General features: G+C 53.8%; 1 protein-coding gene across 1 annotated transcript in view; it reads right to left on the bottom strand.

Moving 5' to 3' along the window:
• Positions 1-21,718: 21,718 nt before the first annotated feature.
• LOC102458106 (LON peptidase N-terminal domain and RING finger protein 1-like) overlaps positions 21,719-25,418 on the bottom strand; it is a 38,339-nt gene continuing 34,639 nt past the window's right edge. The window contains exon 12 of the mRNA XM_006138309.5: positions 21,719-24,974. Within this exon, the coding sequence (XP_006138371.3) occupies positions 24,777-24,974 (198 nt within the window). The 3' untranslated portion in view covers positions 21,719-24,776. The remainder of the gene's footprint in view (positions 24,975-25,418) is intronic.

Raw genomic sequence — 25,418 nt, 5'->3', positions numbered from 1 at the left:
GCGGTCTCCTCTCCCCATTATCCTCCCCGAGCTGCCTCTGGCCTGCTCCTGTGTTTGAACTTTGCACTCCAGTGCCCAGCAGCTCAAGGGCTCATCTTTCTGGTTGCCTGGCACCCACCAATTGAGGCCCAGCATCCCAAAGAGCTCCGCTCCCGTTGAGGCAGCTCGACAAGAGCCCCGCACGCTGAGGAACACTCACCCGACTCGCTCCTCTGAAAATCCGGCCGCTACTGTACTTCACTTGGTGGCCCGTGATGTGGGACAACAAGTGAATCCGGTCCTGTTTTCCCCCCCTTGGTTGTTGGGACAGGAGTATCTCTCACCCTTACTCCAGCTGGAGGCTTTCCAGGGACATTTTGGCTGCTCCCTTTGGCTGAACCCTCGGGCTATTTTTGGAAGCTTTAACAAAAATGATCCAGGAAAGGAGGGTTGTCTTTGACCTTTATGCAATAGGCACCCCCCCACAGCCCCGCCAATAAAAAAGAAACAGCTAGCTTCTGCATTTAAAACACATAAAGCCAGGGGGTTCCAGAACTGGCCAGAAAATCGTCCGTGTCGTTTGCCCAATGTCCTCCCAGGAATCTGCTCCAAAGAATCCTTGGCACCCTAGAGCTGAGCCCATCGCCCTGAGAGGAGGTGCTTGGAGTGACCCATGACAGGTGTGGAGCAGAGCCAGGGCAGATTGCCACGGCTCCAAAAAATTGCCTAGGGAGGTGGCGGAATCTCCATCACTGGAGATATTGAAGAGCAGGTTGGATAGACATCTGTCAGGGATGATCTAGACGGTGCTTGGTCCTGCTGTGAGAGCAGGGGACTGGACTTGATGACCTCTCGAGGTCAAGTTCTGGTATTCTAGGATTGTAAAGTGCTCTGATGGTTTACACCAGCTGTGGATCTGTCTCTGTGCCTGCCTGGCGGGTGGAGGGGGCATGAGCTTTGCATCTCACGCTCACACCCGTGTGACTCCATTGTCTTCAGTATTGTGTGTTGGGCGGGATATACCAGAGTGCTCTTACACAGAGGAGACAGCATGGGATGTGTTGGCCAAGGTGTGCAGGGTTTTCTGCTCATTTCCCCCTCCAGGATCCAGCCCAGCTCAGCATCTGCAAGAGACAGTCCGGTGAGTCAGACAACAGCCTCTCTGGCTGCTGATCGAAGCTGGAAACCTGCGTTCCCCAAGGCGCCTGGCTGCCTGTACTTTATGCCAAGCATTCGCCACACTGCCAATTTCAGCACACATTTGCAAAACTAAACTCCCTGCAGACAATAATCATCCGGCTTCTGAAAACTGCTTTCCCCCAAGAGCCTGTAGGGGCCCCTTAATGTCCTATCTCCAGAACGACAGACCTCAACATCCCCCTGCTCACAGACCATGGTGGCACAGGCCCAAACTCCGCTGGCTGCTATGAGGTGACCCCTGAGCAAACATATCAGCCTTTTGAGGTTAAAAATACTGGGCCAGTGGCATTGCTCAAAGCAATAGTCTAGAACGTCGTCTTAATAGGTAGCAAGTTTAAAATAAGACAAAGGAAGTATTTCTTCATGCAATGCTTAGTCAACCTGTGGAACTCCTTGCTGGAGGATATTGTGAAGTCTGGGACTTTAACGGGGTTCAAAAAAGAGCTAGATAAATTCAAGGAGTACAGGTCCATTAATGGCTGTTAGCCAGGATGGTAGGCATGGTGTCCCTAGACGCTGTTTGCAAAGGGCTAGGAATGGGTGTGTGACGAGGTGTACCAGCCCCACACTGGGAAAGCTAGGTTTAAACAGGCTTACCTGGCTGAAGAAGCCCCACCCCCACAGCCCTGCTGGGCATGCTCAGACTGCAACCCAGATATAAAAGCCTGGAGAGAGGCTCTGTCTGGGCCGGCTGCTGAGGAGGCAGGAGACATGGCCAGAGCTCCTAGAGGTGAACTAATGGAGAAACTGGATCTGGGAACCTGCCAGCGAGACACGCATGCCCCTGGCAAAGACCAGGAGGAAGGAAGCGCTGCAGGTGAACTGCCAGAGTAATCAGTCCTGGAATCCAGCCAGCAGGACACCAGAGCTGCAGAAGAGCTGGAGGAAAGTACCTTGGGGGGGAATTCAGCGGAGCATGGTAGGAAGTAGCCCGGGACGGGAGATTGCATCCCAAGAAGCTCAGCGTCTTGCGGTGGGATTCCCCTCTGAGTGAGCAGTGGCCCACACCTCTGCTCTTAGGGCCCAGGGTTGGGACCTGGTGGAGTAGGGAGGGCCTGGGTCCCCCCTATCCATCCTTTGCCTCACCACCCTAACTAGTAGGGCCCGCACATGCTTTATACTGACTCCGGCTACTAGGCCGCACTGCCCCAGCAGGAGGGGCGTTTGCTACTGACTCCGACTACTAGGCCGCACTGCCCCAGCAGGAGGGGCGTTTGCTACTGACTCCGGCTACTAGGCCGCACTGCCCCAGCGAGAGGGGCATTCATTACTGTCTCCAGCCTTCAGGATGTGCTGCCCAGTGACCGCAGCGTTGAGGACTAACTGCTGCAGGTAAGCCCTACAGTCGTATCAGGAGGGTTGGGGGTTAAGACTGAAGAGAAGTGCTGGATGTACAGGGTTGTGGTGTAACACTAAGAGCCCTAGGGACTCAACTCCTCTCCCTCCCACCCCCAGGAGGGGTGTGAGTGTACACCTCTGCCACAGGATGATGGGGAGGGGTCGCTTGATGGTCCCCGGTTCTGTTCCCTCCCTCTGGGGCATCTGGCCTTGGCCACTGTCGGCCGACAGGACACTGGGCTAGATGGACCTTTGGTCTGACCCAGTATGGCCGTTCTTATGGCTTCACCAGAAAAGGGCCCTACTGCTGATGAGAGGTGTAGATGACCCAGCGCTGAGCAGAGTTTCCCTGCAGACCAGGAGAAGGGCAGACCACGATCAGCTCCATTTCAAGCATGGGACAGACCTATCTCCTGTTGCCAGCAAGTGGTCATTCCCTAGGCTGAGGGATTCCCTTGGTTACTGGAGCCATGTTCGTTGACCCCTTGTCATCGCAGGCCCTTTTGTAACCCTGATCCATGCCGCAAGACTGAAGCCAGGAGATAAAAAACCACAGCTGGGATTTTCAAAGCCATGGGGGAGCTGGGTGTCCGACTCTCTCGGGCTGTGTTTGGAAATGCCATGCCAGCGCTCCTGCATCTCAAACGGGAGCCGTGTGGTCTGTGTCTGCTCAGAGGACCATGCGCAGAGGACCGTGAAGCAAGCCAGGGAGAGCCACAGGGCCAGTGGTTCCCAGTGGAATGACTCTCATGATCTGATTCTCAGTCTTAAGATACTTCGTTTCTTAAAGAGCCAGCTCTTGGAGTCCTGTGACTACAAAGGGACACCAGCTTTCAGCCACCTGTCCAGGTCTGGGCCCCCCGTTACAGAAAGGAGATGGACACACTGGAGAAAGTCCAGAGGAAGGCAACAAATATGATAAGGTGGCTGGAGCGCGTGACTTACAAGGAGAGGCTGAGGGATTTGGGCTTATTTAGTCTGCAGAAGAAAAGAGTGAGGGGGGATTTGAGAGCAGCCTTTGACTACCTGAAGGGGGGTTCCAAAGAGGATGGAGAGAGGCTGTTCTCAGTGGTGACAGATGGCAGAATGAGGAGCAATGGTCTCAAGTTACAGTGGGGGAGGTCTAGGTTGGATAATAAGAAAAACTGTTTCCCTAGGAGGACGGGGAAGCACTGGGATGGGTTCCCTAGAGAGGAGGTGGAATCTCCATCCCTAGAGGTTATTAAGTCCCGGCTTGACAAAGCCCCGGCTGGGATGATTTAGTTGGGAATTGGTCCTGCTTTGGGTTGGATTCGATGGCCTCCTGAGGGCTCATCCCACCCTATGACTCTATGATCCTGTGACTCTTTTTAAAAGAACATCATTCCATAGATTCCAAGGACACTGTGACCATCTCGTTTACCTCTAGTAACACCGGCCAGAGACTTCCCAGACTCATTCCCACAGCACAGCTTTGAAATCAACAACCTACCTTGGTTTAAAAATGGTCCGTGACAGAGCCTCCACCACCACCAGAAATTGTTCCAGTGAGGAATTACTCTATCAGACATGTACGCCGCCTTGCTTCTGAGAAGCTGGAACGAAAGTCATCCAAGTTCACCCCAACAGCCCTCAGATCAGAACACAACTAAAAAGAACCTTATGGGTATTGCTTTGTTTGTGGAGGTGGGGTGCTGACTCGTGAGTTTTGAAAGCATGGGGCTGGCGGTACAGCAGCCCACATCAACGGCGCATCGGAGAGAACAGGAGTTGGTCTCAAAGGAGTAGAGTCCACGGGAGGGGTTAGGCAGGTCTGGGAGGGGTTAGGAGAAACAGCAGCTCAGAGAATGTAGCATCACAGTGGAGAATCACACGCTACGTCTACACTGGCGGCTTCTTGCGCAAGAATTCTTTTGTGGAAAGAATCTTCCACAAGGGAGCGTCTACACTGGCATGTGCTTTTGCCCAAGAGCATCCATGGTAGTGTAGACAGTCTCTTCCGCAAGAAAGTTCTGATGGCCATTTTAACCATAGGGGTATCTTGTGCAAGACATTCATGTTGCCTGTCTACACTGGCCTCTTCTGGAAGAGCTCTTGCGCAAGAGGGCTTATTCCTGGGGAAAGGAATAACTCTTCCGGAAGAAGCCCTGTTTTACAATGCTATAGTGTAAATTTACTTGCGCAAGGACGCTCGTGCAGTGTAGACAGCAGGCAAGTTTTTGCGCAAGAACAGTTGTTCTTGGGCAAGAAGCTGCCAGTGTAGACGTAGCCTGACAGTGTCTAACTGCTGCTTTTCGCTCATTATGCGATTTCGTTTCCGTTGCTATCTTCTTTTTAACACTGAGGTTTATGGGAGGCAGCCTGCCCCGATGAATTGGAGTATAACAGACGTCTCCTTCGAAATTGCTCTAGTCCTTTCCTTTTTACCAGTACGGAAGAAAGAGGAAGGTGGAAGAAACTGGCTTGTGAGTACAGTGCTATTTATGATGCAATTCTTGCCAGGGATGGAATCCTTCATGTTCCAGCTGAGAAGAACCCCCATCCTCTTCCGGGCTGGTGTCCCCAGAACTCAGGCAAGCCCCAGAGAAGGTTTGGCATCTAACAGTGAAAGAGGGGTAGCTGGACACTGGAACCATGAGCAACTGGTTTATGTTCATCTCCTTCATTTTAGCCTGAATGCTCTTCGAGGGAGCAACTTGTTTTCTTTCAAGGGGTGCGGCGTCGAGCACGGGGGTTGGCCGAAATGCGGTCGTGCAAATGTTTGGTAATCATCACACGGATGCAGAGTTCTGGGAGGGTTGACCTTGGAGGAGGGGGAGCTGGTAGAAAGGCAGGGCAGGCGAGTTAGCCTAGCGGGTGGGTGGGTGGATTGATTATCGGTTCATCTCTTAGATTGCGGTGAGCGATCAGGGTTAGGTCTCCGGAGCAGCTACAGCATCAGGAAGGTTATTACCAATATTATTAGAACAAGTGATCCGAGGAGAGCAGGAGAAATGAGTGCAATTTCACAAGGTCCTTTATTAACAAATCCATTAAGCAGATAAACCGTCCTGCGAACACAGGAACACAACAGCAGAAACCAAGAGAATGCATAGTCCCTCCCCTCTCCTGTGGGGGAACCCTGGAATGTCAGTGATCGTCTTCCTCCCCATCTTCATCCTCATCACGAGTGCTAGACCTTCGGGAGTCTTCCAGGGCACACAGGCCAGGTTATACCTTTTAAAATGGGTTGCCCTGATGTCCCTTACGGTTCAGACATATTCATAAGGGGCTTAACCCCTTTTTAATATCTGTATTTTCACACCTCACTAACTTTGCGGGTAGGGAGGAGACATAAAAATGCAGCATCTTTTTCCTTCATCGGGCCTTGTCTATACTTATGGGAAGATCAACACTCCAGAGATTGATCTTCCAGGGTTTGATTTAGCAGGTCTAGTAAGGACCCACTAAATCAAACTCTGATGGTGCCTCCTTCGAGCCCAGTACTCCACAGGGTTGTGAGGAGTAAAAGAAGTTGACAGGATAGTTTCTCCTGTCAACCTCCCACAGTGGGGATGCCAGAGAAATCCGATGTAAGGGATGTCGACACCAACTACACAATTCTCACAGCTGGAGTTGTGTATCTTAAATCACATTTGTGGCATAGTGTAGAACCTGGCCTCAGTGTTGCTGAAAGGAAGAACTGGGTAATGAAGGATGCTGAGCGCATGTCAGAAGGGAATGCATTCCTTTGCTGCAGTGCAGAGTTATTTTAGCTAACGCCTTTCACAAGCTCCTTCGCTGCCTTGCCTTCTCCCTGCACAGCGATGGAAGCCATCACTTCTCCTGTCGCCCCGCAATGGTGTGTGATTCCTGCAGCAAAGAACCCAAGCGCGACAATTGTTCATAGCGCTCTTGTGCAATCTAATTCTCTCTGATTCCGGCTTTTTCCCATTCCCGTCACTCCACAGTGCAAAGGGAGGCAGTGAATCTGGGAAACGTAATTAACTACCCCAAACATGCCAGGGTAATTGAGATCCACATAAGCCAGCACACAAAAGCCTAAATAAATTTGATTAATTCCTTTCAATTTGTACAAGTCTCCCTCTCAAATGATAATTAATGAGGGGAAACAATTAAGGTAAACAAAGTGCAGTTTTGAGAGTTGTCCTCACTAAAAGTCACATTTGGTTTTAATAATGTTTTATTTATACAAGCCCCCCTCCTTTTAACGAGTTTCCCATTTTCTCAGCATTTAATCAGCTTGTGAATATTTTGCTTCAGCTGAACAGTCCCGTGAAATCATAAAGCGTCAGCGAGGGAGCTGCGGGGGAAGAAGGAATGAATAGCTGATGGGTGCCTAATGAGATGCCAGGCTGCGGGTTAGGCACTCAGGAAGAGGCAGTGTGGGACAATGGATAGAGCTGAATCCGAGCACTTGTCCCTCCTGGATTCTATGGGGCAAGTCGCTAACCTCTTTGGGCTCCTCTTTACTACAAAATTTGCCTTAACAAACACTTATCACGCACATCCACAGCCTCCCCCTTTCGCTAGAACCTGACCAGTGCTCACTGCTGCCCGGTGTGTGACAGTTTGCAGGCCAGAAGTCTAGCTGCTCACTGGAGGAATGACTGGCAGAAGCTGAGCTAGGGCTGGATAGGTGGGCAAAGGGTTAACGGTCTCCCTGTGTGTGCAAGCTGCCCCCAGGTACGCTGCTGCATTGCTCCTGGCTAGAAGAGGCTAGAAACCCATGAAAGGTGGCCCGTCGTTGCCCGCTCTCAGAGCCCCCCAGTGCAGCCCCCAATGCCAAGCACCTCAGTGCCAGCCTCCTGCCCCTTAAAGCCCACCACCTCCAGACCCCCAATGCCAGCCTTCTGTTTCCAGAGCCCTCCCAGTGTCAGTCCCCAATATTAGCCCTGTCCCCAGAGCCCACAAGAGCTAGCTTCCCCTCCCACATGCCCCAGTGCCCTCCAGTTTCAGCCCCCTGCTTCCTAGCTCCCCCCACCTCTTAAGGCTCCCTAGTACTAGCCCCACCCCTAGAGCTCCCCATATTAGTTTTGCCCTCAGAGCCCACCCAGTACCTGCCCCCTGCCTCTTAGAGCCCCCCCCCCCAGCACTAACGCCACCCCTGGAACTCCCAGTGCCTGCCCTACTCCCAACTGCCATCTGAGCATTGCTGCCCGGGTTGCAGCCGGCTCCGCACAGCCTTCCCGCCGCACAACGGACCGCTCTTTCGTGTCTGGGAGGAGACCAGAGAGTGCCAGACTGGAGAGGTTCCACCTGCACTGGCTCACTCTTTTGACCCAAGCACAGTTCGATAATATTCAGCACCTTGCAGGTTGTTTCTGTTAGGAGAAGAAATGGATGATGGAAACAGGCATTTCTCTGATAACATCCTATCTCTACGAAGAATCTCCACAGAGGTCTGTTTCCCTGAACACAGCGTGACTCAAACAGGAAACTCCGGGTTTCTTTGGTTAAAACTCCAGGCATCTTTTTCCAGCCAGCACTCTGCCCAAAAAGCTCTCACTCTCTCTTAGCTTACCCTCAGGGTCCCACGACAAGTGTTTCTCTGGCAGTCCTTGGCTTTCTGCTGGCCTTCTCCGCCTGCCTCTCCTCAGACATGCAGTTCCTCCGAAACAAAACACAGTCCTCTGCCTTTATATTCAGTCACCAAGGAAACCACTCGGCCCACGCAGCTCAGTTTCTGACTGCTCCTGCCTAGGAAGGAGTCCTGCAGAAAGAGTTGTAGGGGTCATACTGGACCACAAGCTAAATGAGTCAACAGTGCGACACGTGGAAAAAAAGGAAATATGATCCTGGGAGGCATTGATAGGAGTGTTGGGAGAAAGAAACGAGAAGTGATTCTTCCGCTCTACGCTGCGCTGATTAGGGCTCAGTTGGAGTATTGTGTCCAGTGCTGGGCACCACATTTCAAGAAAGATGTGGAGAAATTGGAGAAGGTCCAGAGAAGAGCGACAAAAATGATGAAAGGTCTAGAGAATATGAGCTATGAGGCAAGGCTGAAGGAATTGGGCTTGTTTAGTTTAGAAAAGAGAAGACTGAGAGGGGACATGGTAGCAGTTTTCAAGTATCTAAAGGGGTGTTACAAGGAGGAGGGAGAAAAAATGTTCTCTTTGGCCTCTGAGGATAGGACAAGAAGCAATGGGCTTGAACTATAGCAAGGGAGGTTTAGGTTAGACATTAGGAAAAAGTTCCTGCCTGTCAGGATGGTTGAACACTGGAATAAATTGTGGAATCTCCATCACTGGAAATATTTAAGAACAGGTTAGACAACCTCCCTAGACAAACACCTATCAGGGATGGGGCTTGGTCCTGCTGTGAGGGCAAGGGACTGGATTTGATGCTCTCTCAAGGTTCCTTCCAGTTCTAGTCTGTCTAGTCTAGTCTGTCTCCCTGCCTCGTACGGGCAGGAGAAGCCTGGACCTAGAGTACTCACCTCGTTCCCTTCTCACCAATCAACAGCCTGCAGTTTGGTTTAATCCAAGGGAGCAGTGGCCATTCACGATATGGGGCCAGACCTTCCGCTGGTGTAAATGCATGGATTTCCACCAGTTGTGGCACTGGCCCACAAGTTCTCACTTACCAGCAAGAATAGAAATGAATGCCACACTAAGGCCATGTCATTCTGCTCTCTGCCCTGCCTCGATGCCAGGGGCGGGCAATAAAAAGGCAGCGGTTCTGGTGGGCTGCTGCCGCTATATTTACCTGCTATATTTACCTACGCCTTCACAGGTAGGGACGATCATAGCATCCATTGGCCGGGAAGGACAATCCACGGCCAATGGGAGCGGTGATTCCCCAGTACCTGTGGAGGTGGAGGTAAATACAGTGGTATGGGGGCCTGGCAGGGACTTGGCAGACCGGATCCAGCCCATGGACTGGTATTTGCCTATCCCTGCTCTGTGCACTACCTACCTCAGGCAAAACCTGATGTAAACAGTGTGTGCCTCAACTGTTCCTGAGCCCCTTCAAGGAGCAATTCAGAAGCGGGGGGGGGGGGGGGGCATGCATGTGAGTGTCTGGAAAGTCAGTAGCATCCTGGCCTATGGACTGGGCAAGCCCATTTCAAATGCCCGGTGGCACGTCCATTCAGAGTCACACAGCCAGCAAATTTCTACTGCCATGGTTCCCTCCGCGAGAACAAGGAGACTAATCTGGAAGGCTGTCCCCAGGCAGGTCCCTGCTTGTCTGTTTCGTTTGTGCCCAGCTCTGCCCCCTCCGATCAGCCACGTGATCCTGCCAAGGGACCATTGGGCTCACAGGCAAGTGCCAACACATTCCTTTGATCCTGAGGCTGGCTTGTTATTGTGCGCCAGCCTCCATCTTCAGGAGGCACCCGGCTGGAAGAGGAGAGAGTGGACCAGAAACTCTTCTCTCATTCATCCTAGTTCTTTAGACCAACCAGGGGCACTAGGCGTTCTGGCGGGTGTGGCACCCCTGTCCAGTTTGGTTTCCATTCAATCCACAGTGAGCAGCCCCTGGATTGGTCAGCTTCAAACGTGTCATTATTGCTCTTTGTTATTTCTATCGCCATAGCGCCCGAAGGGCCTGGTCCGCTGGGTGCTAGGTACCGTCCATCCCCCTGCACTAAGGCATAGCTTCCTTGTCTGGTGTAACCACTGATGGGCAGATTCAAACCCGGGACTTCTGGAGCTTGGTGCAGGAGGCTGGACAGCTTAAGCTCACTCTAGGCTGTAGAGCTCACTCATTCTTACCTCTCGCTGTCAGTGGTCTAAGTGCCACTCCATGGGACAGTGACCCACACCCAGTAGGCACCGGCACATCACTCCGGGCGTTCGTTCCACCCTGGGCAGTTGAGGCTCCGACATTGTGCCTGGGACCCTTGTGTTGGAGGGCTCCCCACAGGGCCTCTCCAAAAACAACTTCCCTGCCTTCGCACATGCAAGGCAGGAGGAAACGGGAGGAGGGCTACGTCCCCCTGAGAAAAAGCCCCTGAAGAGAAACCCCTCCCTGCCTTTCCCACCTCCTCACGGGCTGGCTCTCACCTCAGAAGCCCCTGGCCGGTCTCTTTCCCTCCGGAATGCCGGCCTGAGGAAAATCACTGGTGTGTGAGTGTGGAGAGGGGCAGGAGACTGCTCTGTAATTACAGATAAGCAGCCAAGCGTGCCATGCTATTAATGCCTGCCTGGCTCTAATATGGGGAGGGAATGAGAGGCTGGCTTTTTAAAATTCCTCTTACAGGCACTTCTCAAGCTTGTGTTGGGGGGGGGGGGTGTGATCAGCCTTTCTCCAGGCTGTGGGGGCTGCAGCGACCCTTTGTCCAGGGAAGCTGAAGCAGAAGAGCAAAGCGACAGCCCTGGAGTGCCGCCTTTCATGTTCCCTCTGCCGAGGGCTTTCGCGCCACATGCTTCTGGCCCTTCCGCACATGAAGGGAAGTGCCACCGTGGGCGAGCCGGCGCCGAAATGTGGGCCTTTGATGTTGGAGGCAGCGGCTTCGATGAAAGGAGGCCTCTGCCCGGACACCTCCTGCGCCCCGAAGCAGTTTGGCCGAGCGAGCAAGGGCATCATGTCCCTCAGGCCATTCCTACATTGGCTGGGAGGGCTTTCTGGCCAGGGACGTGGCCTGCTGCAAGGAATCGCCCTCACACCTTGCGTCTCACGTGGCCGCTTTAAATACAAACCAGCAAGGACGGGGAGGGGACGAGGCAGATTCTGCTCTCTCGCCTCCCCCGTCTGACCCCAGCCTTCAGAAATTGTTTGCTTCTCGCCATCCTCCTTTCTTCAGCATCCCCTTCTGCTTTGGCAGGACTTTCGGCTTGGTTCTGTGGCGTAGGCAGCTGGTGAGGAGCTAGGGTTGCCAGGTGTCTGGTATTCACCCGGACAGTCTGGTATTTTCGCCTCCTGTCTGGTAAAAAAATTCAGAGAATACCGGACACCTGAGATGTCTGGTATTTTCTGAATTTTTCCCTGGCCAGGAGACGAAAATGCCGGGCACTTGGCAACCTACAAACACTTAGCAACCGGGCACTTGGCAACCTACAAACACTTAGCAACCGGGCACTTGGCAACCTACAAACACTTAGCAACCGGGCACTTGGCAACCTACAAACACTTAGCAACTGGGCACTTGGCAACCTACAAACACTTAGCAACTGGGCACTTGGCAACCTACAAACACTTAGCAACTGGGCACTTGGCAACCTACAAAATGCCGGGCACTTGGCAACCTACAAGCACTTGGCCCCCATGCTTACCTGGTTCCTCAAGGCTGCCGGCACAAAATGGCTGCTGGCCAAAAGACCTGGGTCTTACTGCTCAACTGCTCCCCTGTTCCTATCCCTGCACTCACTCTTAAAGGGGACATGCTGTTTTAATGCTGTTTTATTTATTTTATTTATTTATTTATTTGGGGGGTGAGGGCTTAAGTCCTTGGAGTCCTTTTTTTTCCCTCTCTCTCTCTCTCTCTCAACAACTACTTTGGTCTCCTCTCCCCTCCTCCCTTTTTTTCCCTTCAACAGAATTTTTTTTCCGGTTTTTCTGGTGGGGGGGGGAGCGTGTTTGGTATTTTTTTTCAACCATCTGGCAACCCTATAAGGAGCACCCAGTGTGGCGCCTTGATACCTCCGCGATGGACACCTTGGCAGTACCCAAGCCGGAAAGCCAATGGAGAAAAAGAAGCTGAAGACAAAAAATGATCCTAGGGTGACAACACTGAGGCTATGTCTACACTGCCGGCTTGTGTCGGCAGAGAGTATGCTAATGAAGCACACATTAGCAACTTCTCACCCTTCATTTCCATAAAGAGGTTTTTGCGCAAAAACGAGCAGTGAGAGGGATTTGTTTTGCGCAAAAAAAACCTTTTGCACAAGATCTGTAGACCTCCTTTTTTGAGGCATAAGAATCTTGCGCAAAAGGGTTTCTTTGCGCAGAATGGACCTTTTTTCACAAAAACCTCTTGCACAAAAAGCCTCGGGCAGAGATTATGCAAATGAAGTACGAGAATCCCTGGCATCTCTCCCAGGAGACGGCCTTGTCATAAGTAGGTGGCAGCTCCCTTCAGTTTGGACTCCCTCATACTACTACACAAGCACCCGAGTCTGCAACGTGATCAGTCCCAAAGGGCGCCAGGAGCACTCAGATGAACGGAGCCACTGAGCGACGCTCGCTCACGTCCGTAAGGGCGTGCAAGGCCAGGCTGTGAGCAGCAAAAGGCCCCCAGCACCTTTCAGCCTTGCTCACTAGGTGGACATGGGTGGGTTCTGGGAAGAAGCAGACGTTAGAGCTCCTGCGACGGATGTCTTCGGGGCCCAGATTTCAAACCACCACCCCACAGGGCTTCGTGCAACCCCCAGGCCGCCTCACGGCAACCGCTGCTGTTCTCCATGTGTCTCTGGGTTTGCTTCTCAGGGGGTTCTTCCGGGGTCTCTGAAATATTAAGGCAGAGACAAAGCAAGCCTTCATGAAACCCACCAGGAGCCTGAGGAGGGATGCCATGTGGCAGGGTTCCTGGGACTAGCCTCAGCAGACAACCAGCCCTGTTGGTTCAACTTCCATCATCGGCTCTAGGAGACCCTGCCGGAGCAGGGGCTGGCCCCCTCGGGCAGATGCCTAGAACTGTTTACACTACATTCCAGAGGGCAGGGGACCACATGTGAGATCTGGATGTGGGGCTTGCCTGGCCTTTCCATTCCAGGTGGATGCTTGGCTTTGACTCTGCCCCGGCGGTGGGCTTGCTTAGAAGTGAAGCCAGCTGATTTTAGTTCTTCAGGATTCTCCCAATGCTTAAGCAAGGTATTTCACGGGAGGCCAGGAAAAAATCTCAGCACAGAGAGGGGCAAGAAGAATACTTGAATTATATTAATATTTTCCCCTGCAGTAGGTAGGACTCTGGGTGGTGGTTTCTTTCTCCCCTTCCCCCTGGCCTTAAAATGTAAGCTGGGCCCCCATAGCCTAACGCATGTCTTGAACAAAGCTGTGCATCTTCACTCGAACAGTCATCTCTTTGTTTGTCAAGCACAGGCCAGTCGAAAGAGTTGGGAGCCACGCCAAACGCTAACGAAACGCGGCCCAGCCAGGCACCTGCTGCATTCATTACGCGCCTGTTTGGCTCATTTCTACCCCGCCTCTTAGATGGGGAGGCTGCAATTGAGGGTTCTTCATGAAAGCAGCAAGGAGAAGACAGATAAAAGTCCCGGTGAGATAGAGGAATCCGGTTTGGAGGGGGGTTCGCAGCTCTTTATCTTCCAGAGGGAGCCAGAGATGTCTACTGGTCTGGCAGCTCATAGCAAGCATGTTGTACCTCCAAACCGCCACATGGTGGGAGTATTCCAGACTTTTGTATTCCAGACTGTTGTAATTCAGCTGAGGTTTAGCGTTAAGGCAATGCTGGGGGAACGGGGGGTGGTGGGGGGGGGGCAAACACAGGCTGCAGAAGGAACATCTGTCACCACAATTAGAGGAGGTGAGGAATTGCGTGAGGTGCTGGAGGCGGGCGAAAGGATTCGGATATCAGGGCTGCTGCTGGGCAATGTAAGGCACCCCTGTGCCTCAGTTTCCCCATCCCAGATGCAGAGGAGAATGACACTGACCTTCTTTGTGAAGCTCTATGAGAGCTGCTGAAGAAAAGTTTTACCTAGGCACTAGGAATTATTAGGGCTATCTGTGTTTAGGATTAAACAGGAGCCTAAAATCTACATACATTAAAAACATAGACGGAAGCACAGAGACAGGAAGAAGGCTGGAGCAGCAAGAAATTAGGAGGGAGGCAGAAGAGGCTCAGGGGACCAGTTCTCTCCACACTAATTAACCTGACATGGAGGGGAAGCTCTATAGTGCAGGGGCTGTCTGTGTTTGTACAGCACCGAGCGCAGCGGGGCCCTACGCGGGAGTGGTGTTCTCCAACACAATAATAATAACGTGTCTGAGCCACTCGACTAACACGTAAAGCGCAGGGTGTCCGAATCCACTCAGTGGGGCAGGGAGCTTGTCATCTTGCCTCCAAAGAGCCTGGGGCACACATAGCACTTGGCAGAGCAGGGGGGCAAAGCCGTTGGGGCTGCCCATGACCCCCTGTGGATCTTCCACTAAACGCACGCAGCTAAGTGTGGGCAGCATGTCGAACTGGAGTGGCCTGCATGGCTGTGCCCTCTATCTACCCGCCTCCCCAACCGCCACACGTCCAACGGTGTTCCCTGTAAGCTGTGTGCTTGGGCAGCCGCCCTGGGGAGATTCCAGTGCTGCCCAGCTGATTAGCAAAGCTCCCACAGCCTCCCATATACAGCAGCATGTGTTTCTATGGGTGGTACACATCTGCACCTGCCTTGGTGCACATAAGAAAAATTATTCTGCACATGGATTGAGAAAATTAGAGGGAACATTGATGCCCAACCCCTTGGGGGCTGCACAATGTGTGCTCCACCACTATCCACACACATGCTACGTCTACACTGGCATCCTTTTCCGGAAATGCTTATAACGGAAAACTTTTCCGTTATAAGCATTTTCAGAAAAAGCGCGTCTACATTGGCAGGATGCTTTTCCAGAAAAGCACTTTTTGCAGAAAAACGTCCGTGGCCAATCTAGACGCGCTTTTCCGCAAAAAAGCCCCGATCGTCATTTTCGTGATCAGGGCTTTTTTGCGGAAAAGAAATCTCTGCTGTCTACACTGGCCCTTTTCCGGAACAGTTTTCTGGAAAAGGACTTTTGCCCGAACGGGAGCAGCATAGTTTTTCCGGAAAAACATTGACGATTTTACATTAGATCGTCAGTGCTTTTCTGGAAATTCAAGGGGCCAGTGTAGACAGCTGGCAAGTTATTCCGGAAAAGCGGCTGATTTTCCGGAATAAGTGGCCAGTGTAGACACGGCCACAGTGTCTGGCATCTATACTTGCTCTGACCCCATCACGTCGGAGCCCTATGCACCAGATGGACTGATCGGTGCATAGACTGAACCACACAATGACAGATCCAACTAGACCATGCATCTGAGCGCCATAACATGGCTCCTTGCTGTTACTGCCTCCTTTTTCTTCTCATGAATGGTCCATGCTGGGGTCATTTCTTACATGGTCTGTTCCTACCCGTGGGTGTAGAACTGATCAGTTGCTTTTGGCAACAAACGAAGTCGGTGTGGCTGGGAAGGCAAAGCAAAAACAAGGAAGGGAAGGCAAACAACTCGTGAGTGATAAATATATAAACATGCCTAGTGATCTGCCCATCGATGCGGTGGTGTGTACATACATAGACATCTGGGGGAACTCTTTGGGTGCATCTTCACAGCACCCTAAACGCAAACTAAGATATGCCACTTGCACTATGCAAATGGCATAGCTTAGTTTGATTGTATTTCGAAATTTGGTGCAACTACACCCCGCCAAATTTCAAAATGACACACTATTTCGAGATAGCCCTTAACCCTCGTGGAACGTGTTAAGACATGGAATAACTATTTCGGGATACCTCCTGAATCCTAAAACATCCATGCAGTATAGACGGACCATTTCTTCCTTACAGTGACTGTTCCATTGGTTTGGGGGAGTCAGAGGATGTGGATGTTTTTAGGGGGGGTCGGAATGAATAGGGTGACCAGCAGTCCCAATTTTAAAGGGCCAGTTCTGATATTTGGGGCTTTGTCTTATATAGGGGGCTAATACTCCTCAGACATCACCTGGTTGGTCTCCCCTGCTATCCGGTCACCCTAAGAATGAAAGGAGCAGGCACGCACAACAGTGACTTCATGTATCAGTCACCTTCCAGCTGCACCTCTTTTCTCTCCCACCCCTTCCCAGTCTCCCACCCTCCCCATGGGGGCAGGGGACTGGACTCGATGACCTCTCGAGGTCCCTTCCAGTCCTAGTATTCTGTGATTCTATGATTCCCTTTGGCCTATCGTCAGCCCCCTCCTGCCACCTAGTGGAAACCGGGCAGAGCTGCGCGCAACTAGGAACTGAAACTTGCGTCAGGTTTGTTGACCCAGGTGTTTGAAGCCCTCTTTGTGAGGGGAAACCAGGCACCGTGCAGTGAAGGGGGAGCCATTCGTGCCAGCAAGGACCGGCTACAGCTGGAGCGATAGCCGATGAAATGACAGGCAATTCCTTTCTTCCTGCCCCACACATGCAGGAGTGAGAGTTGAATTCAGAACCTGCTCCAAAAGACACACACACACACACACACGCACACATACACACACACACACACACACACATACACACACACCCTTGCAGCCACTAGAGGGCACCAGTCACACAAACACCCTACATCTACCTGCCACTAGAGGGGACCAGTCACATTACACACACACAAACACACACATCCTACCCTATACCTACCTCTTTGTAGGTTGCAGCAACTAGAGGGCACCAGAGTCGTGTTTCTCACACACACATCGTACACCTATCTACCGCTAGGTCGGTTGCAACCACTAGAGGGCACCAGAGTCATGTTTTTCACACACACGCACATGCCCCCTACATCTATCTACCTCTTGGTAGGTTGCAGCCACTAGAGCCGTGGTCACCAACCAGTAGATCGTGAACTACCGGTAGATCTCAGGGGCTCCAAGAGTAGCTCTTGAGCCCTCTCTGAACTGCGCGCCTGCACAGTCCATTTACATTAGCTTTCCTCATGTAACGTAGGCGGGGCTTCAAGGAAGGGGCGGGGCAGTAGATCTTCGCCTGTTCTGAGACTTAAAAAGTGATCTTGGGTGTAAAAAGGTTGGAGACCACTGCACTAGAGGGTACCAGAGTCATATTTTACACACACACACACACACACACTCTCTCTCTCTCTCTCTCTCTCTCTCTACCGCTTGGTAGGCTGCAGCCACGCGAGGGCACCGGACGCACAGGGCCTGAGCAATAAGACATGCCATGCCGCCCCATCGGGGGCAAAGGGGCTCACTGCGCTACAGAGAAGCCAGCTTGCACAGTCTTTCCTAGGAGTGTAATAATCAGCCATCACTGAGTCTCGTCCTCTGTCGCCAGGCTGAGAGGCTTCGGCTGCCACCTCAGGGCTGACCCTGCTCAGCTTTCCACCGCAGGTGGAGAGCCCCCAGGGCAGCATCCTTGGGCCAGGGAGAGACCTTGCCCCGCTGTTGGCCTTAGTGTTGTGCTGCGTTGGTCCGTTTCCATGGCAATTCCTTGCAAGGCTCCGTTCACCGGCCACCCCGGCCTGCTGCAGTGCCGGCAATGCGCCCGCGTGTGCAGCTAGCTGGGCAGTCTGCTCCCACCGCCTCAGCCTTGTTTTGCCTCTTTTCCCTGTGGAAGATATTGGGGCGCGCCCAGAGCATTTAGTGAGGGGCCCGCTCCTGGGAACTGCCCCCCTCCTCTCCCTCGGCAGGACCGTCACCACACGCCGGCAGCCATTTAAAGCAGGGCTGTGGAACCTAAGGCCCGGGGGCCAGATCCGGACCCTGGCTTGCCTGGATCCAGTCCCCGAGGCTCGGGTTCCCGCCCAGAATTGTGGCGCCAGCGTCGGTGGCTTCTGCAGGGCTGGAGTAGGGCTGTGAAAGGAGAACTGGTTTGGCTTACCAGTTCTGATTAACCGGTGGGGGCTGGAGCCGCTCCCCGCCTGCCGTGGGTACTCCCGTGTCTGGAGCAGCCCCTGTCCATGGTGCCCCACAGGCAGGGGTAGCTGCTCCACTCAGCCTCAGCAGGTGAGGAGCCATTCCAGCTCAGCATTGTCACACCGGTTCACCAATTAAACGGGATTTTACATCCCCCGGCTGGTGCACACAAACTACTCGCCTGGGCCCCCCAAGGCTCTGGGGTGTGAGGGGAATGTGGGGAGGGTCTTTCTGCTTCTCAGGCAGGGGCCACATCAGTGCGGGGTTGGGTTTTTCCTTTTGCTTCTCATTTGTGTGCAGCCCCCCGACTGAGGGAGCGTATGGGTGGCTGCCTTTTCCCCGCCTGCCCTACCCCAAAGGGATTCTCCAGCCCTTTGATGAAGAGCGCACAAAGCCTCCGCCAGCAATGGCCCTGACACGGGCTAAGAGGCAGCGCCCCAGGGGACACGGCTGTAGAAACTGCTGCAGGACGGTGGATCCTCCCCACCTTTGCAGAGTTTCTTGTTAAGCCTGGACCATCCTGTGAGGCAGTGGGGACTGGATACGCTCGCTTCGCTTTGTTCTGTTGCAGCGGATTTCTGCTGTCCTGTGGTAACCCCGTGGGCGTGCCTCAGTTTCCCTGGGCACTGCAGCAATAGCTAGATGGCGATCAGAATTTCGGTGCATCTCCCTCCCATACACAACAGCTTATGCTGGGAGGCAGGCAGAGATTTCCCTACACCCCCGAATTTCCCCAAGACACCCCCAGTTTTGTGAACGATGGTACCATACAGCCCAGTTTCACCCTCACAGACTCACCCCTCATTGGCCCTGAGACACACACCCCCTGTAAATTTGAACACCCGCCCCCTAATTTCAATTCCTGGGGAGGCTACTGGAGACGGGGGGGGAGGGGTTGTGACCGGCTGACATCTTTTGCCTTGGAATCTGGACCAAGGCCGGAGGCAGGACTGGCTGCAGAGGGAGAGGGGCTGCTGGGTGTGTGAGAGTCGCTGACTTGGGGGCAGAGATGGGGGACAGGGCCCTCTAAGTCCCCTCCCCCCAAGATGGACTGTACTGACAGCTTCTGGTTCATGCTGACCAGTCCATTGCACACTGTGGACTAATAAACTTTCAGTTCTCCCTGCCGGCTGAGTCACATCCGGCTGTGGATGGGGGGTGCAGGGCCCGGTGACGTCCCGCCCCGTGGTGACAAATCCCACACCTGGTTCCTGCTGTCCCCACTGGGTGACCAGGAGGCGAGCCGGGGGCTGGCACAGCGCTCTGTGGCGGGCAAGGCAGGCGTCGGCTTCCTTCCCCTTTTGGGTGGTTGGTGGATTTTGTGGGTGGAGGATTCCAAGGACATGGCCCTTGGGAAAGTCTTGGGCCCCCGGCCACCACCTGCCAGAATGGCCAGGGTGCCCTAGACGGGGCATTTCTCCTGGCGCTTTATGAAGGAGACCCATAAGCCCCACTTCTCATGATTAGGGCCCTACCACTTTCACGGCTGTGAAAAACGTCATGGCCAGTGAAGTAAGCCCTTCCCTGTCAAATCGGATACCTCCTTGCTCCTAGGGGCACCCCATCCAAGGGGGCTTCCTACCTCCCACTGGGCAAGGAAAGAGCAGGACCTCTCTCTCCCCTGCAAACTGCTCTGGTGCTGGGAGAGGAGACCAGGCCAGACCCACCTCTGGGTGCCTGTCCGTGCTGCAGGACGCCGTCAGGGACTGACCACCAGCCTGTGGTTGCTGCTGCTGTGTGGCAGGCGGGAGGGGGGGGGGGCGGGAACGCTCTGAAGGCAGCTCAGAAATAAGGGGGCAACCTGCTGCGATCCCTATAGCAAGTTTGCAAACTCTCCCCCCCCCCATCTAGTTTTGAGAGGGGACCCCAGGCTTACCCCCCCCATGGAACTTCAGGTTTAAAGAGCTGAAAACAGGAACTGTACCGATGTTCAAATCTTATGCCTGGGGAATTGGTTGCAATGGGCCATGAATTTGGAAGGGCCCTGCCCTAGGCAGGGGGTGAAGGTAGGGATGGGGAAGGCAAGCCCCTCAGCTCCACCCCTGCCCCCAGCACCACGGATAGGTGGGGCTCTAGTGTCCCCACCCCCAGCATTATGGGGAGAGGATGGCACATGGGCCCAGCCTCCCTGGCCTGGAGAATGGGGAGGGTGGGTACTAGGGGCAACACCCCCCCACCCATCCACCCAGTGCGCCCACAGTAGAAATTCTTGGAGCTGAGCATGAACAGGGCCATGCCTAGGACAGCAGCACCCTCCCTCACCCAGGATACCCGCAACCCCGGGACCCCACTCGTGATCGGTGATGGTTCTGGGCAAGGCGGTGACACTTGGTCCCATAGGGGGTGCTGTGGTGCTCACGTGCACAGGGGCTCCCTCGCTCTGCAGGAGGGTGCACGGAGGGTGGGTGCAGGTGCGCCTGCCACGTTCTGTGAGCTAGGGTGCCTGGATGAAGCTCCGGCTCCTCTCCGGCCCCAGCGTGCCTGGGCGGCCGTTCCCTCTGGCCATCAGACAGGGCACTCAAGGCCCAAGCACATGCTCCCTCCTGCATCCCTGGCAGCTGGCTTGGGATGGGATGGGATGGGATGGGGGCTGGCCAGCCTGTGCCCATTTCACAGTCCCATGGCTGGAAGCAGCAGAAGGCCCCATTTTCCTGCAGCCCCCTCCCCGGCGAAGCTGCAGCTGAGCCGAGCCCAGGACACATTGGCTGCATCTAGACTGGCAAAGTTTTTCCACAAAAACAGCTGCTTTTGCAGAAAAACTTGCCAGCTGTCTACACTGGCCGCTTGAATTTCTGCAAGAACACAGACTTCCTACTGTCTGAAATCAGTGCTTCTCGCGGAAATACCATGCTGCTCCCGTTCGGGCAAAAGTCCCTTTTGCGCAAAAGGGCCAGTGTAGACAGCTCAGATTTGTCTTCCGCAAAAAAGCCCCGATCGCAAAAATGGCGATCGGGGCTTTTTTGCGCAAAAGCGCATTGAGATTGGCACGGACGCTGTTCTGCAAAAAGTGCTTTTGCGCAAAAGCATCCTGCCAATCTAGACGCTCTTTTCCGCAAATGCTTTTAACGGAAAAGTTTTCCGTTAAAAAGCATTTGCGGAAAATCATGCCAGTCTAGACGTAGCCATGCAGTGCCAGAGCCGTAGTAACTCCCCCTTTGGACCAAGGGCAGCTGATGAGGAAGAACACAGTGGGGGCACCAGCCACGTGACCAACCCCCCCATGTGACTCCTCTCCATGCCAACCTCCCCTCCCCACCTCTCTTCGGAGCCACATAGCTGCAGCCCAGTCCGCTTCCCCGGCTGCATTGCATTACTCCACTTCCCCTCCCCCCTGCCACTGCCAGTGAATGCAGGTGGCCCGACCCCCCGGTGTGGGTGCCAAGCCCCCACTAGTCCCTCAGAGGCTCTTGCCCAGATGGCTGCTGGCCCCTTGCCCCTCCTGCCCAGTGCTGGGGGCAAGCACCTCCCTTCCCCCTCCCCCCCCATGCATCGCCCCTGCTTTGTACCAGTCTTCTCACTTCCTCCTCCTTTGCTCCAACTTGTTCTTCCTTCAAACAGCCTCCTGCCTGGGCAGGGTCTCACCCAGACTGTCCCTCAGGGCCTGGTGGATCCACAAGGACTTCTGCTCACGCTTTGATTGAGTGTCCCCCAGGAAGGAACCAGACCCACCCAGGCAGTGTTCCAACAGGCACCACACACAAAAAACCCTCCTTTATTTCTCTGCCCAGACACAACGTTTTGTGCAAAGAGGAAAGCCCCTAGTCAACGGCAAGCCAGCCGGAGCGCTTCAACCGAGTCTCTGCCCGACGCAGGCGTGGAAGGAGCCGCAGCTCCAATGGGGAGGGTCCCGGGGGCTGGCCCGTTGCTAAGCAAGATGTCTACTGCGAAACGGCTCAGCTGCGATGCCTGGCCACGTGCTGCCTAGAACCGGCCTGGCAGCCATGCGGGTGGGTCCCAGGAGACGAACAAGGCGCAGGGTGAACACGCTGGCAGTCGAATCCACAGCTGGAGGCCACCGGAAGGGGTCAGGGTGGTGAACAGAAAGCCCAGGGCTGCCACTCAGCTTGGCGACCCAATCACGCCCACCCCTAATAAAATAAAGGCACTTCCCGAAGTTCAGTAGAGAGAAATCTCCCCTTGTATTTCCATTCCCAGCAGCAGAAACGAATCTCTTCTGGGATATACCACAGCACCTCTGCACAGCCAACCCCAGCCCTTCGTCCTACCCAAAACTCTGGGGTCTCCTCCACAGGCCAGCCAGAACCCCTCACTCCCAGCCCTACGGTCGCCTTTAGAGACCACTGTGGGCCCCATGTTGTAGTAACAGGAGCAAAGCAGGAGGGGGAACAGCCAAATCCAGGCATGAAGACAAAAATCCAGCTTTGACCCATCCCTACCAGCCACCCCCTTCGGCCTCCACCTGGACCAGCAAGCCTCCACTACTCTGGACTGTCACGCCCCAAGCCAGGCACTTTGTTGGGAAGGAGGGAATGAGACCTCCAGTGCCAGTGACACAAGAACACATGGGGGAGGAGGAGGAAAAGGGCAGTGCATGGGACCAGAAATGCCTGAACCAACTATGGGGAGCAAGGGGGGAGCAAGAATGGAGAGTCTCAGTCCTTTCCTGCCTGGTAACAAATCCTAGAGATGGAACATGAACCCTGCGAGAGCCGAGGTAACACACCCGACACCTACAGGTGTCCATGGGAGTTGTTGAGGATGCTGGTCACATAGAAAACAGAGGAAAAGCTTCCCCGGTCAGAATGCTACAGCCCCACCTTGCTCCGGACGGTAGCGTGGTATAAACTGGTCTCTCCTCATAGCACACGGAGCCGCCGCTGGTAGCGGGGCAGAGGGGAAAGGCAGGGGTGAGATCCTGGCCAAACCCAGTGCTGATCTTTTAAATAAAGAAGTAAATTAAATTAAACCCAACCCCCCACAAATAATATTGAAAACAACCGTGTCTGGATAATCTGCAGAAAGTACCACAAAGTCCTATCTGAGCTTCACTTCCTCCACATTTCATCTCCACCCGTGGTGCAAAGGGACAGTTGTAGACACGCAGACGCTTGCTCTCCTGCTACAGAGATGTTTAGATCCACAACCACCTCTGTGTCATAGCCCCTCATGGCCACAAGAATCCCAGCCTCTCATCTGCACCTGTCCGCATTTCTAGAGGAAACCCTCCAGGTTTGGTTTCAAGGCTGCATCCCACATGGGAAGGCGCCCGTGTTCCTGATGGTTGTTCACACGGCAGCCGAGCCCTCAGGCCAAAAGATCTCAGCCCCCAATGGCAGAAATAGCACGAGAAACGTGGACCGCCCAAGATTTCTCCCACGCGCGCTGTCAGAAACCTTGTACAAGTTGTAGGCCAAATCTCCTGAGAGACTGATGCCTTCAAACCCAAAGCGTAATGAGCTAGCCCGGAAGCCGAACTCCAGCCTACACTCAATCCAGCTCCAACCACGGCCTCATTGCCGTGAGCAAACTCTCCTCGCATTTCTCAGTCCCTGGCATTCCTCTTGCAGCAGAGGGCACAGTAGCTAGGGAGGGCTGAGGTATTACTGAGAAGTCTTTCCTGGGAATCTGCTTAAGAGCACTTACCCACCCGCACGGGGTATAAACAATTGCCAGAGCTGAGACTAGGAAAGAATTTTCCCCTCGGTCAGATCTGCAGCCAGCTGGTGGCGGGTGGGCGGGGGAGGGGGGGGATTTTCACCTTCCTCAAACATGAGACCCAGGTCACCTGCAGGTTTAAACTAGTGTAAATGGTGGATTCTCTGTCCCTTGCAGCCTTTAAACCTGGTTTGAGGGCATCCAGGTTAGGGGCTCTACCACGGGGGTGGATGGGTGAGGTTCCGTGGCCTGCAACAGGCAGGAGGTCACACTAGAGGTTGACGATGGTCCCTTCTGACCGTAAAAGCCTGCGGGTCCGTGAGAAACAGGCGACTGGCCCTCGCAAAAGCAAGGCAACCCCTTCTCTCAGCATTGCCAGACGGACTTTGCAAGGAAGCGTCTGCCCTACATGCAGGTACTCAAACAAAAGCAGAGAAGGAAGCAACCCGGAGAGACAGGAACCTACTGAACGGGGGAGAGTCAAATAGCAACTTCTCCTTGGGCCATAAGTGGCTAGTAGAAGCAGAACCATGAAGATCCGAATATTTAACTTCTCTTTTTTGTGGACGATCTGATCGAGGGCATGACTGAAGGCAGCAACTCTATCTCCCGGGAAGCCATAGCAATCTCTCCCTTCCTGTTATAACTTCATCCAGAGTTGTGCAGAGACTGGGGCAAGCCAGCAAAAGGTAGCCCCCCTGAGTGCAGAAGAGCCCCAAACAACGAGATCCTGGCATTCGTTTCTGGTTGTCCTCTACTGATTGCTCCATGCTACCAAAACAGATCGGCATGTGGTTTCCGCTCATAGCGACAAGGCAGTGTCCGTCGACTGGCCCCATCTTCAGACTCATTGCCTTCCTCAGACTGAGTGAGATGCTCCTAAATCCCCTAAGCAGCTTAATCAAGACTGCATGGACGGCATGGTATCACTAATGGACCAATGACTCTAGCTGCCGCTGCATGTGCTTTCCAGCTGTTTGCCAGAAAGGTGTGTGCACGGCCCGGGGGGGAGGTGGATATGAGGATGAAAAGACAATAAAAACATGAAGGCCACACAGAAATAAAACAGGCGAGGTGTCCAGCCCTCCCAAAGAAAGTGCTGGGTGAGTTGGCCAAGGCGCCAGCCATGCTTTGGAGTTCAGATCCTGCCTCGCGGGCTGAGGTCTGCGAGATGGTGGCCATATTCGCGGCCCTGCAGGATGCCTGTGAGGATGTGCTTCAGCTGGGTGAGGCGGGCTCGCAGCGAGGTGGTGGCGAAGAGCCGGAGCTGGTCGGAGGGGTCAAGCGGCAAGATGGAGATCAGCCACCAACACCAAGCTGGTCCATCTTTGGTGGCCTAGGTGGGGGAGAAGAAAGTTGTGGTTCAGAAACAGGGCACGAGCTTGACAGGAGCTGGGACCTGTGGGATCTCTTTTAGGAGCTGTCATGCTCCCTCCCCCCACCCTGAGGGGGCTTGCCCTCCTCTTCCATGGAAGAATGCCAGGTTCAAAATGGATCCCAGCACCAGGTGGTACAGTCACATCTCCAGCCAAACTATTTATAGAATCACAGAACACTGGGGCTGCTCTAGACCGCATGATTTTGCGCAAATCCTTTTAACGGAAAAGTTTTGCATAAAATCATGCCAGTCTAGACGCACCCTAGAACTGGAGGGACCTCGAGAGGTCTTCAAGTCCAGTCCCCTGCCCTCACGGCAGGACCAAGCACCTTCTAGATCATCCCTGATAGATGTCTGTCAAACCTGCTCTCCAATGATGGAGATTTCACAACCTCCCTAGAC

This window comes from Pelodiscus sinensis, chromosome 16 (genome assembly GCF_052426305.1).
Source record: "Pelodiscus sinensis isolate ZL-2025 chromosome 16, ASM5242630v1, whole genome shotgun sequence".
NCBI lineage: Eukaryota > Metazoa > Chordata > Testudines > Trionychidae > Pelodiscus > Pelodiscus sinensis.
The sequence above is the reverse complement of the archived record's forward strand: the minus strand, read 5'-3'. Positions and strand labels throughout refer to the sequence as shown.